The 13,179-nt window shown below is 40.8% G+C and overlaps 1 protein-coding gene across 1 annotated transcript; it reads right to left on the reverse strand.

The window, feature by feature from the left end:
- Window positions 1-1,366: 1,366 nt before the first annotated feature.
- Window positions 1,367-11,838, reverse strand: LOC139393066 (ataxin 10). The gene is made up of 11 exons (XM_071141407.1): window positions 11,668-11,838; window positions 11,230-11,406; window positions 10,842-10,927; window positions 10,551-10,647; window positions 9,826-9,990; window positions 9,653-9,733; window positions 7,816-7,966; window positions 7,585-7,693; window positions 6,786-6,964; window positions 5,279-5,342; window positions 1,367-3,664 (listed from the first exon to the last, which is right to left on the reverse strand). The coding sequence occupies exons 1-11, from the start codon at window positions 11,805-11,807 to the stop codon at window positions 3,480-3,482; spliced, it is 1,434 nt and encodes a 477-aa protein (XP_070997508.1). The 5' UTR covers window positions 11,808-11,838; the 3' UTR covers window positions 1,367-3,479.
- Window positions 11,839-13,179: the final 1,341 nt, after the last annotated feature.

The following is a 13,179-nucleotide window of genomic DNA, read 5'->3' on the forward strand; positions in this document are numbered from 1 at the left end:
TGTTGCATACACCACTATGCTTGAAAATATGGAGAGTGGTACTCGTAGTGTGTTGTGTTTTCCCCGAACATAACACTTTGTATTCAGGACATAAAGTTAATTACTTTGCCACATTTTTAGCAGTATCACTTTAGTGCCTTCTTGCAAACAGGATGCATGTTTTGGAATATTTGTATTCTGTACAGGCTTCCTTCTTTTCACTCTGTCAATTAGGTTAGTATTGTGGAGTAACTACAATGTTGATCCATCCTCAGTGTTCTATCACAGCCATTAAACTCTGTAACTGTTTTAAAGTCGCCATTGGCCTCATCCCGGAGCAATTTCCTTCCTCTCTGTTAAAAACAACGCCTGTATCTTCATAGTGACTGGGTGTATTGATACACCATCCAAAGTGTAATTAATAACTTCACCATGCTCAAAGGGATATTCAATGTCTGCTTTTTTTTTTTTAACCCATCTACTAATAGGTGCCCTTCTTTGCAAAGGATTGTAAAACCTTTCCGAAAACAGAATTCCACTTTGACATTATTATGGGGTAAACCATTTTCAATTCAGGGTGTAACACAACAAAATGTAGAAAAAGTCAAGGGGTGTAAATATTTTCTGAAGGCACTGTATGTTTGAACACTGAAAATAAATGCTTTATTTATGTTAAGATATCTTCAAACTAAAAGGTCTTATAGTATGGATAGCAATGTTTAATATATATTTTTTTCTCTTTGATTGCTACTGAAGTTTACCAGAGTTAGTGTGGCATTAAGCATAAAGCCACAACAGTAGAGTACAAAACATTTTTTCATTTGCAATTTTCATTTTCTTAAATCTGTGCATTTCTATTGTCAGTAGCGTGTCTAAGTAGTTATCTTATTATTTTGCTCACCATCCCTCCTCAATTCATTGAACATGATTTTAACATGTTACTAGGTGAATTGGTGAGTGCTGCACTGAATCATTTTACCAAAAGAGCCCAACAAAGCAACCCGTTCAAGTCCAGACAAAAGAAAAAGAAAACATGTTCCTATTTCGGTCTCAATTCCAACATGGGGGGGAGGTAATTATTCCCATTCTGAGATGATGCGGTGTAAGCATTCTGAGATGATGCGTTAAAGAGTTAAAGGCAACCTGTCCTGAGAATAAGTATTTTGCCGAACCATATAATACAGATCTATGGAAAGAGGGCATGGGCCAGGGGTCATTGAGCTATTTCAGGCATCAACCTTCTATGTATTCAGCGATTTTGTTTTATTTAGGCTTTATATAGCTAAAAAAAAACAAAGAGTATATTTTTATATGCATTACATATGGCACTTTGTTTTCATTGATTGTCATTGTTTTTAAAGATTTGAGAGCTACAAATTATTCTGAATGATTTTTCTGTCTCTGATTTATTAAAGTTGCTGTAGTGTACATAGACCATGTGTTCGACAATTAGCCCAGATTATTTTATTCTCAATATGAAGACCATCATTTTCTATAGCTCCTGGTTTACTTGGATTATCAAGAAATGCGCCGGCAAAATGTTAAGTATTAAGAAAATAAATGGATGTTACTGATCCAGTGTTGGATTGGATGTCTGCTATCATGAGAAATGATTACTTAGCTTTTAGGCCATGCAGGATTGAGTGCACCACAGACAAATGGATACTTATAATTTTTCTAATAAAACCTGAGCATCCTTTAGTGATTTATTGGGTTCCCTGTCCAAACTACTATACCGCTGTCTTTAGACACAAAAGCATACTTGAATTTACAAAAGACTGACCCATTCTCTCTGGAAAAAAAAAAAACAGAACATTTGTCACAAGTTTTATTCAGCAGTTAAAGTTACAATCATCCATTATATAGAGCTTGAGTAGTACGGATATAATTTGTGAAGAATACCAGTACAGAAGGCACAGGAGTACAGAGTTAAGGTTTGAGTTGTGAAACGGCTGATCTTGATGACACCGCTCAGTCCTGACTGCGGTTGGACAGCTGTTTACTCCTGACCCAGAAGTTGTTGAATAGACGGCTGTGACTGCCACCTCATTCAGCCAGCCTGACGCTCCCTCTGTGTTTTCCTGTGTTTGAAAAGCATTGCAGGCAGCCGCTGGAGCAGAAGTAAAGGCCGTGTTTTGTTAGGCGTCTGAAATGCTGGGGACCGGAACCTCATAAGCTCCCCTCACTATACCCAGCGGATTGGGAAAAGTCAACCCGATTGTTTCAATACATTTTGTCATTAAAAAATAAGAGACCGAGTAAATAGGGCAGAGCGGCGAGTGGGCCGGGTGACTAAAGCAATGCATTGTTGAGGTGTCAGGACCGGTCAGCTTATTCAGTGGGGGGGGGGGGGGGGTCGTTCTGCAAGCCAATACTTCTGGTCTGATTCACACGCACTGCCACTCACACTACCTGTTCTCTGTCTACAAACACATATACTACCACTTACACAACGGCTCACTGTCTACACACTGTTCCAATCACACTCAGGTCGTCTGTCCTCTGTCTAGCTGGCTGCTGAACATCCACACTAGTCAAAGTACACACACACACACACACACACAGTAAACAAAGCTGCCACATAACATAGATTAGGTTATTGAAATGTGTAAGGAAGTTGACGACTGGTGTTGTTGGTTGGAACATGTAACAAATACGTATCTAAAATGTAACTAAGGTTTGTTGTTGTAAAGAAACATGCGGTACCTGAAGGACAGGAATGGTCCTATGTGTCATTGTTATTCTCACCAAAAGCCAAAACAGGGTGGTAAATGCAGATATAGTGCAACGCTTGTAGCGAGACAATCAAAATGCATTCCATGAGCAACATCCTTAGAAATGGAGGGGGCACCCTGTATAGTTTGGTTAGCACCATTAAATTGGTTTGAAATCATTTGTGTGGAAATCAAAAAAAAAACATTCTCCAGTCAAAATGCCTGAGGTTTCCATAAAATGTGAGAATTCCAGAAGCTAGCTTGAAGTCAGATCGACATTCCAGTCCAGTTCCTTAATGTTTCGGTCACTCTCTCGCTTTTTGTTGATTTCCGCAAAATTGATTGGTTTTGGGATTAGAGCCCACCCCCTGCCGATGTTAAGAGTCTCCCTCAGAGGGGTGAAAGGGCAGGAAACAGAGTAGCCCTTTGTTGGATGATTAAACCCCAACACTAGATCACCGATACCAGCAGGAGTTCACTTGACCCATAGAAACCCTTAATTTCCCTTTACTTAAGAAACACACATTTAAAAAAAAAAAAACACCACTCTACACTCCAAATTAAACCTACTTTTAAATAAGGGCCCATCCTGTGTGTTTTCTGTACCATAACAAATCTCAGCAGAACATTGGGTCCAGGCCATCCCACAGTTTAACCAAAAGAAGAAAAAAAAAGAGCTAGAGCTAAAAAAAGTAGTGCACTACCAGAGCAAAACAATAGTGCACTAAAAAGTAATGCAGCACTATATGGTGCAGCACAATATAGTCCTTAGAGTTTAGGGCACCTTTAAGGGTCCTTTGAACAAGGTTTGAGCAGCACGTTACCATCTCTCTCCTCTACTCTAAAGCCCATGGCCCTCAAGGCGGAGTCATCGGCCACCCCGCGACGTTCTAGAGCTGCCACCAGCTCCTGATTCTCCAGGTTGTGTTCTAGAATATTCCGGGTGGCAAAGATGGCCCATTGACTGATGACTGGTGGAGAAACAACAGTTAAGGATAGCATTACAAATACATTCGTGGCACAAAGAGAGTTAAAGTTTTTACTATGGGAGAGGAACAAGAGCTAGACAAACAAGACCTTCAAAAGCTTTTTTCTACACAAAACTACCCACATTGGTTGGTCTCCTACACATTCACGCATACTCCCTTTCCACCACAAATCAAAGTAAAGTAACACTAACCCCCACTCTCAATTAGTTACCACCATCCCACTGTACAGGAAACTATCAGTACAGTGAGTGAGTACTGTGTCCATTTTGAATGACAAGGAAGCGACCCAGCCTCCCGTCCTTCCTCTCCTTCCTCTGTGACCAGGCCATGTAGCTGTGGCTGAGACCTGGGCTCAAATAGCATTCTAAATCATTTATAAATGCTTTATCTGTGCTTGATTGAGCTTGCCTGGCTGAATGGACCAATAGAATAATCTCAAACTGGCAAAGCCCGCACAGCTACCCACTGGGCACAGACGTCATTTCAACATCTAGCTTTGGTTTACATTAGATTCAGATGTCAACTTAAGTGAATTTTACTTGAAATCAACAAAACATTTAATGTCATTGGATTTATGTTAACTTTTCAAATCGAATCAGTTTTTCACATTGATTCAACGTTACCACGTATCATTTTTTTGTTGAATTGACTTGGAAACAACATTGCTTCAAACAGTTTTTGCCCAGTGGGCCTGGCTATGGCCCACCTGAGAAGAGCAGAGGGAGCTCAACAGTAACCGTCGATGACAACTTCCTTCCTGAGGGGGTCAGGGGGAGAGTGGGGCTCAGATGAATAGCTGATGAAAAAGACAAGCTGGCACCGTGCCCTGACCGGCAGCTAGTCCCCGGGGGGTGTTCGGAGGCGGACACAAACTAAGCCGCTGTTCTGTCAGTACCAACATCCACCAACAGTATAAACATGATGGATACACGACGCATACTGTATAATAATTCACCAGTGACTTGTATGTAGACATACACTCCCCTACATTTATTTGGACAGTGAAGCTAAAACGTTTAATTTGGCCCTGTACTGCAGCATTTGGGATTTGAGATAAAAATGTTTTATGAGGCGAAAAAGTACAGATTGTAACCTTTTATTTGAGGGTATTTTCATACGTATCTGTTTAACGTTTAGAAATGAATGCACTTTATTCATCTTGTCCCCCCGTTTGACCTTGTCGTAAGTATTTGGACAAATTCACATAGTACATCAAATGTAGTAATTGGTCCCATATTCCCGAGCACACAATGACTACATCAAGCTTGTGACTCTTCAAACTTGTTGGACGCATTTGCAGTTTGTTTTGGTTGTGTTTTGGATTATGTTGTGCCCAAAATAAATGAATGATAAATAATGTATTCTGTCATTTTGGAGCCACTTCTATTGTGAATAAGAATATAATATGTTTCTGAACACTTCTACATGAATGTGAATGCTACCATGATTACAGATTATCATTAATTAATCGTGAAAAATGTGTGAGAAACTTACAGATGTACAAAGGTCATGCCCCCAAAACACGATGATAGTTACACGACTAGTATCATTTATTCACCAAAGGGACATTAGATTCTAGACAAAAGAAAAGGATACAGGGATTGTTGCTGTCAATACTGCAGTTGTCCATAATGAGAGGAAGACCATCCAGTTTCCGAACCTGGAAGAACACAAAACAATATAATCAAAACAAACATATTTACAATGCAAAAAACTACTTTCTCATCCAAACACAGTAAAAAACACTAGTCTCACTAATTATTCTGCTTGGCTTGAGTCTATGGATAGGGCCAATTTAAAACAATGCTGAGATGGCGATTTTCCTTATGCAAGAAGAAGCTGTTTAAAGTGTTGTTTCTCCTTGGTTTATATAGGACAATCTCAATAACTAACCAACATCTACGTCCCGATCAGCCAACATTGAGGTCCCTATCCTTAGGAAATCCCTACTACCATGGAAAATAGCCATGTGTGGCTGTGGGCTGGTCTAAAGCTGTCACAACGTGTTGCACTGGTCTCTGTCACCCATCTAATTATATCGGTTAATTTACATACACGCGGTTACTCTACAAATTCATTGGTAGAGTCATGAATGGCCATAGCAAGAGAGAAAATGCTGAGTTACTGTAAGTGTGCACTTTTCGTTAACTAAAAATGTAAACTTAAGCCTATATGTAAAAAAGACTTACTCAAACAGTATCATAATGATTATTAACCAGCTGGGAGCCGGCGAAGGTTTACTACTATGATTCTCAAGGGCCTTGTAAAGTGGGAGCAAGGTTTTTAAGCCAATGCAAGTGGACACATGCCAGTTTCCCCCCCACATTCCTCTTATTTTCTATTAAATGTGTTTATATCAGTCAGTGATAGCTGCCGATAGCTGGGATGGAACAGATAATGAGTAAGGAAATGTTTCTCTTTCCTCCATTAATTTAATAATAATACCACCATGAGGAAGCCAATATGGCTCAGTGCCACGATGGACTCAAAAGCACATATTCTCTCTCCGGTGTGACCCAGGAAGCACAGAGACAGCATGAGGAGATCACTGTATGTGCTATTCAACTCAAAATGTGTCTCAAATGACATCGTATTCCCTTTAGTGAACTACTTTCGACCAGAATTGATTAGAATAGGAAGTGTCATTTGACATTTTCTCCATTTTACATGTCTCCTTGCCTGACCTTTTACACATGCTTTTTGACCCTTGATCTGTCCTTTGCAAGGATTAAACCCCTCTTTTAGACACTGAGAAAGGACCCTAGGGCTTATTTAAGGGTTCAAAAGGAGTTTGCAAATCCTACTCTGAAAGGACACGCTCACAGACAAAACCTGTGGAGGGTGAGTAAACTTCAAAGCCTAGGATGAAATGTAGTTTATCAATGGTGTTGCATCACAAGAAAGTCAGTCATTTAATCTTCGACCCCCGCACCCATGTTTTGTCGACGACGATCTGCACTATATCTGTGCCAGCTGTATGCCTGTGTGTCGGCATTGTTTGTCTGATGTCTGCTGCTGGTGGCAAAACATATTTCCCTCATTGGGGATCAACACAGTAAATTCATTTGTTTGTTTTTTCCTTCTTTCATACATCCATCCATACCTTGTTCTGGTTGGCAGTGTTTCCGTGACAGAGGTTTCCTATGAGACGGATGAGATGTGCCTTGAAGCTGACAGAGGGAGAGGAGGAGCAGTCTCCTCCCTGAGCCAAGGAGAAGTTCTGAGCTGCAGTGAATACATTCTTACTGGTCTTCCCCAGAGCATGGACCTGCTGCAGGAGATCTGTAAGAGGAGAAAGAGAGATGAACAGGAGAACACACATTTTACACACAAAGGGATACAGTACCAGAATATCAATTAAATCAGTCACATTTACTTATAAAGCCCTTTTTTACATCAGAAGTCGGACAAAGCATCCAGGGCCCAGGAAAAGACAAAATAACAATCAGTGAACAGAAAAAAGCAACAGAGAACATAAAGGCAAAATTATCAATTGGACAGAGAAATCTGTTCTACAGAAGAGGTGAGAGGTATTCCCTTGTCTCAGTCCCGCTGATGATAGATTCAATTATTAAGATGTGACTGCTGTTTCAATGTAACAGCGTCTCTCTCAACAGAAAGGCATGAACCTGCTGGTACTTTAAGTGTCATAGTTCTGTTCCATCACAGTACAACCATATTATGTCACTGGATTTGTAGTGATAGTGTAAACTCTAAACTGTGGGCCACCTTCTTTGTCATGGACGTTTGAGACAGTGTGACATGCTGGTGGTTTTTACAAAAAAAAAAGATAACAGCACTTGGCCATTTATCAGGGCTCTAATGTCAAAAGACTAAGCATCATAGGTAAAAGGTTTTGTAAACTTCCAGTTCAATAGACCTTGGTGTACTTATTTATTTACCAACGGTAGACTTGAGGAGGTCAGGATGGTTCTGCAGGAACATGAACTGTTTGTGATCAGAGGTCATCTCACAGAGAACATCTAACAGGCTGATCACAGTCAGGGCCTCCTACAAAATACAACACAAATCAATCAACCAATAAAAAAAAGGCAATCTAAAATGTCACAGAAACAGTCAGGTACCCAGGCTATGGAACAGGTAATTTATACAACCAATCGGATCATTGATACCTCATTGTCTGATTCGGAGGCGAGTGTGAGCACGGCCCCACAGCGCTCCTGGAAGCAGGATGCCAGGAAGGTAGCTACGGTGGGGGGGATCCCACAATCCTCAGAGTCCTCCTCTCCCAACTGAGCAGAGATCAGCTCCAGCAACGTCACCCTGCAGCTCCATCAATATTTATGTAATTAATTGGATTTATGTACAGTCGTACCCAAAATGTTAGAGAATGACACACATGAATTTTCACAAAGTCCGCATCTTCGGTGTCTTTAGATATTTTTGTCAGATGTTACTATGGAATACTGAAGTATAATTACAAGCATTTCATAAGTGTCAAAGGCTTTTATTGACAATTACATGAAGTTGATGCAAAGAGTCAATATTTGCAGTATTGACCCTCTTTTTCAAGACCTCTGCAATCCACCCTGGCATGCTGTCAATTAACTTCTGGGCCACATCTTAACTGATGGCAGCCCATTCTTGCATAATCAATGCTTGGAGTTTGTCAGAATTTGTGGGTTTTTGTTTGTCCACCCGCTTCTTGAGGATTTACCACAAGTTCTCAATGGGATTAAGGTCTGGGGTGTTTCCTGGCCATGGACCCAAAATATCGATGTTTTGCTCCCAAAGCAACTTAGTTATCACTTTTGCCTTATGGCAAGGTGCTGCATCATGCTGGAAAAGGCATTGTTCTTAGGCAAAATTGTGAGTGAACCCACTTCCTTGGCTGAGAAGCAACCCCATACATTAATGGTTTCAGGATGCTTTACTGTTAGCATGACACAGGACTGACGGTAGCGCTCATCTTGTCTTCTCCGGACAAGCTTTTTTCCAGATGCCCCAAACAATCGGAAAGGGGATTCATCAGAGAAAATGACTCCAGTCCTCAGCAATCCAATCTTTATACCTTTTGCAGAATATTAGTCTGTCCCTGATGTTTTTCCTGGAGAGAAGTGGCTTCTTTGCTGCCCTTCTTGACACCAGGCCATCCTCCAAAAGTCTTCGCCTCACTGTACGGGCAGATGCACTCACACCTGCCTCCTGACATTCCTGAGAAAGCTCTGTACTGGTGGTATCCCAATCCCGCAGCCGAATCAACTTTAGGAGACGGTCCTGGCGCTTCCTGGACTTTCTTGGGCGCCCTGAAGCCTTCTTCACAACAATTGAACCACTCTCCTTGAAGTTCTTGATGATCCAATAAATGGTTGATTTAGGTGCAATCTTACTGGCAGCAATATCCTTGCTTGTGAAGCACTTTTTGTGCAAAGCAATGATGACGGCATGTGTTTCCTTGCAGGTAACCGTGGTTCAGAAGAAGAACAATGATTCCAAGCACCACCGTCCTTTTGAAGCTTCCAGTCTGTTATTCGAACACAATCAGCATGAGAGAGTGATCTCCAGCCTTGTCCTCGTCAACACTCACACCTGCGTTAATGAGAGAATCACTGACATGTCAGCTGGTCCTTTTGTAACAGGGCTGAAATGCAGAGGAAATGTTTTGGGGGGGATTCAGTTCATTTGCATGGCAAAGAGGGACTTTGCAATTAATTGCAATTCATCTGATCACTCTTCATAACATTCTGGAGTATATGCAAATTGCCATCATACAAATTGAGGCAGCAGACTTTGTGAAAATTAATATTTGTGTCATTCTCAAAACTTTTGGCCACGACTGTACAGTCTAGCTTTTCTAGAAGATCAATGTAAGGAGGAAACTCATGTCAATCACACATTTGGGACCATCAAAAGGAGAAAGAATTGCTCACTTTGGGTGTAGATATACTAGTTTCAAAGTATTTGTGAAAGTAGTTAGATTCTTTAATTGGATGAACTAGATGGAGTTACCTCTCCTGATGGCTCATCCCTGCATACATGTTCTTAACGAGCACTGAGGACTTGAGGAAGTGCTGGGTAGCAATCAAAACCCTGTCAAAAATAGGTACCATACATGTTTATATACTGTGTGTACATTAACACACAGCAAACCCCATCTCCCACACCTCTCAGAGGGTACCTACGTCCAGTCCAGTTCTGACTGAGTCCTACACAGCTCCATGACCTTCAGGGCCAGGTGGATGTTCCCTGGATGAGATAGTCGCTCCACCTTGTGTTCATCTAGACAGGTGTGGAGCACCATGGAGGAGTAGCCCACTGCCCTTTCATCATCCACACACAGCAGGGCCCTGTGATCAAAGACAACACAGAGTTGACTTATCACTCACACCTATAAGATCCCTGCAAACACAGACAACACAGACAGGTGTGGAGCACCATGAAGGAATAGGCCAATGCCCACTCATCATCCACACCCAGAAGGGCCCTGCAAACACAGCCAACATAGAAATCAAACTGGATGATCTTCAGAGATAGATGGGATGGGTTGAGGGTAGATGAAGGATAGGATTAAAAACAAACAAAAAGATAACTACTGCAAAATACTTTGTGTCTGTAAATTGTATATAATGAAGGAATACAATTGTTTGTAAAAACAAATAAGAACAGTCAACACATCAGTAACTTTGATCCAGTCTGGTACGATTCGCTGACACTATGCTTTCATGCATAAAATCCCTTTGATTGCTGTTTGTAGGCCTAAAGGGTCAATAAAGATGAAGTCCTAACGTGAATTGTGAAAACCATGTAAGGCTCAAGCTTAATTCTTTAACATTAATTTCCCATACATGATTTGCATATAAGGTCGAGGCCTTGAGAGGTGAAACTGATGTAGGGCCCAAGTACTTACAAGAGAAGATCTGGAAAGATGAGCGTCCAAATGTCATCTTTGCAGAACTGGTTATCAACAGCAAGGTTTCCAATGAACTGTACCCCACATCGAAGTGCTAGATCAATGATAAAGTGCAGCGATCAACAGTCAGACATGTATAAGACCATTAAGAGAGATGTTACGATTTTTTAAAAATCCTATCAAATTTGAACAGTACAATATGTTACAATGTTTTACAAGTAAGCAGAACTGCAAATATCAGATTACACTTATTCTCTTCAGCCATAGGAGGGACTATAAAACAATCACCTTCAAAGACGTAGTCAGTGTTCTCAGACTTCAGTTTCTGAAGCATGTCTAGGATTCTGATTGACAGGTCAATAGCACCAAGTGACCTGGATAACAAGGTAGGTTTGCTTATGTTTTAACCAAACCACACACACAACCGGACAGAGGGGGGAACACTTCATAACAGGGAAACTGTTAGAACACCCCCGGGATTTTGATGTGTAAATTCCTGTGAAAACAAAAACTACTGACGTGGATGTGCTTGGTAATGTTATTAACTCTTCCTTGACTGTGCGTGAGATTGGATTAGTGTCTGGTAAATTAACTAAATGTAGGCCCAATGTAAAACGTTTGTGTGCATGCTTTGTGTGTGTCAAGGAAACTGGATTCAATACGGACTGCAGCCCACCTCAATAGGGACTGGTTGCGTGCACACTGTACACAGCCATTCCTCTGGGCTCTGAAGCATGCTGCAGTCAACTGCAGGATCAGCTCTTCAACCTCTCCACCTGCAGCCTGGATCTCCTCTGATAGCTTTGACAGGATCTTCATTAGGCTCCTGAAGGCTTCATCCTCACTGCGGTCTCTGTGAGCGCGCGCACACACACAAACACGTTGACTTGGGTGTAGCTTTTAAAATTGTCAAGTGAAAACTGAACACAGAAGACTTGAGAATAATGGATAATACAGCAAACGAGCAAATATTCATTTATACAGACAAAATCAGGACATGGCTAACACGATGGCTAGCTGCTACTCCTGAGCTTGCCTCGGACTGTTTAGCTGAGGACTTTTGATAGCTAGTTAGTTAGCCACATTTAGCTACATAACTCTTCCATTTGCGCACCTGTAATCCTGAATTCGTAACGCATTTGTCAGTGATTGTAAAACAAGTAAATGTTTTTCACGGAACTTCTCAGCGAGAATTTCATTCAATAATGTTGGAAAATCCATCCTAATCCATGATTCCAAAGCGGGTTCCGCCATGTTTGTTTGTATCGCTCTCCAGTGTGGGTGGGACTTCCGTGTTATATTTTGTTGTTTGATACGATAAAACCAGGAAAGAGGCGGCGCTAGAAGTACATTTCATATCAATACCCATGTAAACCTTCTAATTGCGATGACATTAGCAGTTAAAATGATTGGATAGGTTTGAGTTTTTTTCACATTAGAAATAGACATAGGTAGCTATATATACACATTAAAGCAAAACACATGCTACAGATTATTGTGATCATGCCATAAATTGACCCCAGCTAGCTCATAATGTTCTGAGAAACCATGTTTCTCACAGCTTGGTGAGAGCGGGGTTGTCCTATACTAATAGAAATTATAATATATTTATTTTATATAGCGCTTTTTATACAGAATCTCAACATCGCTTTTAAAAAAACTAACAAAAACAAAATTCCCCTTTACAATAAAACATTGCATGCATCTATAATCACATTTGCACATGGGGATTTTTTGGGGGGGGCAGAGTCTGGAAAAACATTGGCCTTTTACAAACGCATTTATTGCAATTCTATATCATTTACATGATAATACATTTGCATTATATTTTTTAATACCACACAAATGACCAAAAGGAGTGGCTACTCTGACAGTGCCAAACTGAGCAATAAAACGACCTGGTCTTCAACATAAACAATGGCCCAGTTCAAGACACAGATTGTCCAAAATTTGAAAAAAATATATAGGCTATAGCAGGCTACTAAATAAACTTTCCAGTGGCACTGCCTCACCCAATGTTGAAGACAAAGTTTAGGCTCATCACCATTGATAGCTACTATTATTTGACCATGCTGGTCATTTATGAACATTTAAACATCTTGGCCATGCTTCTACACCTGCATTGCTTGCTGTTTGGGGTTTTAGGCTGGGTTTCTGTACAGCACTTTGATATATCAGCTGATGTAAGAAGGGCTATATAAATCAATTTGATTTAATTTGATGCGCTCGTGCCAATAAAACAGACAGATTAATCTTCTCTTTTCAGCAGTAGACATTTGGAAAGCAAACGTTTTTCATGCGATAGCATTTTGAAATTTGTGAAAGACAAATTGACAGCTGCAACCAACCAAATAAATATAAATCCTAAAATGACAGTTCCCAGTCAAATAATGGATTGCCAGCCATTGTTAGTGTACCCATTAGTTTCACAGTCAAATTACCAGGGTCAGAGAGTCCAATACCCTTCTATGGAGTAGGCCTATACACTCACCGGCCATTTTATTAGGTTCACGAAAATGGATGGCTCCTACAGACATTGAGTCACGTGGCCTTGGCTTGCTATATAAAGCAGACAGATTGGCATCGATGCATTCAGTTATTGTTCGATTGGACAACAGTATGGATA

Source organism: Oncorhynchus clarkii, chromosome 33 (genome assembly GCF_045791955.1).
Source record: "Oncorhynchus clarkii lewisi isolate Uvic-CL-2024 chromosome 33, UVic_Ocla_1.0, whole genome shotgun sequence".
In the NCBI taxonomy this organism is placed as follows: domain Eukaryota; kingdom Metazoa; phylum Chordata; class Actinopteri; order Salmoniformes; family Salmonidae; genus Oncorhynchus; species Oncorhynchus clarkii.

Excerpts from the sequence above, each read along its gene's own strand:
- LOC139393066 (XM_071141407.1), bottom strand. The coding sequence starts at position 11,807 with ATGGCGGAACCCGCTTTGGAATCATGGATTAGGATGGATTTTCCAACA. Across the intron at positions 11,407-11,667 it reads TTACGAATTCAGGATTACAG|AGACCGCAGTGAGGATGAAG; the intron begins GTGCGCAAATGG and ends GCGCGCTCACAG. Across the intron at positions 6,965-7,584 it reads CCTCCTCAAGTCTACCGTTG|ATCTCCTGCAGCAGGTCCAT; the intron begins GTAAATAAATAA and ends CTCCTCTTACAG.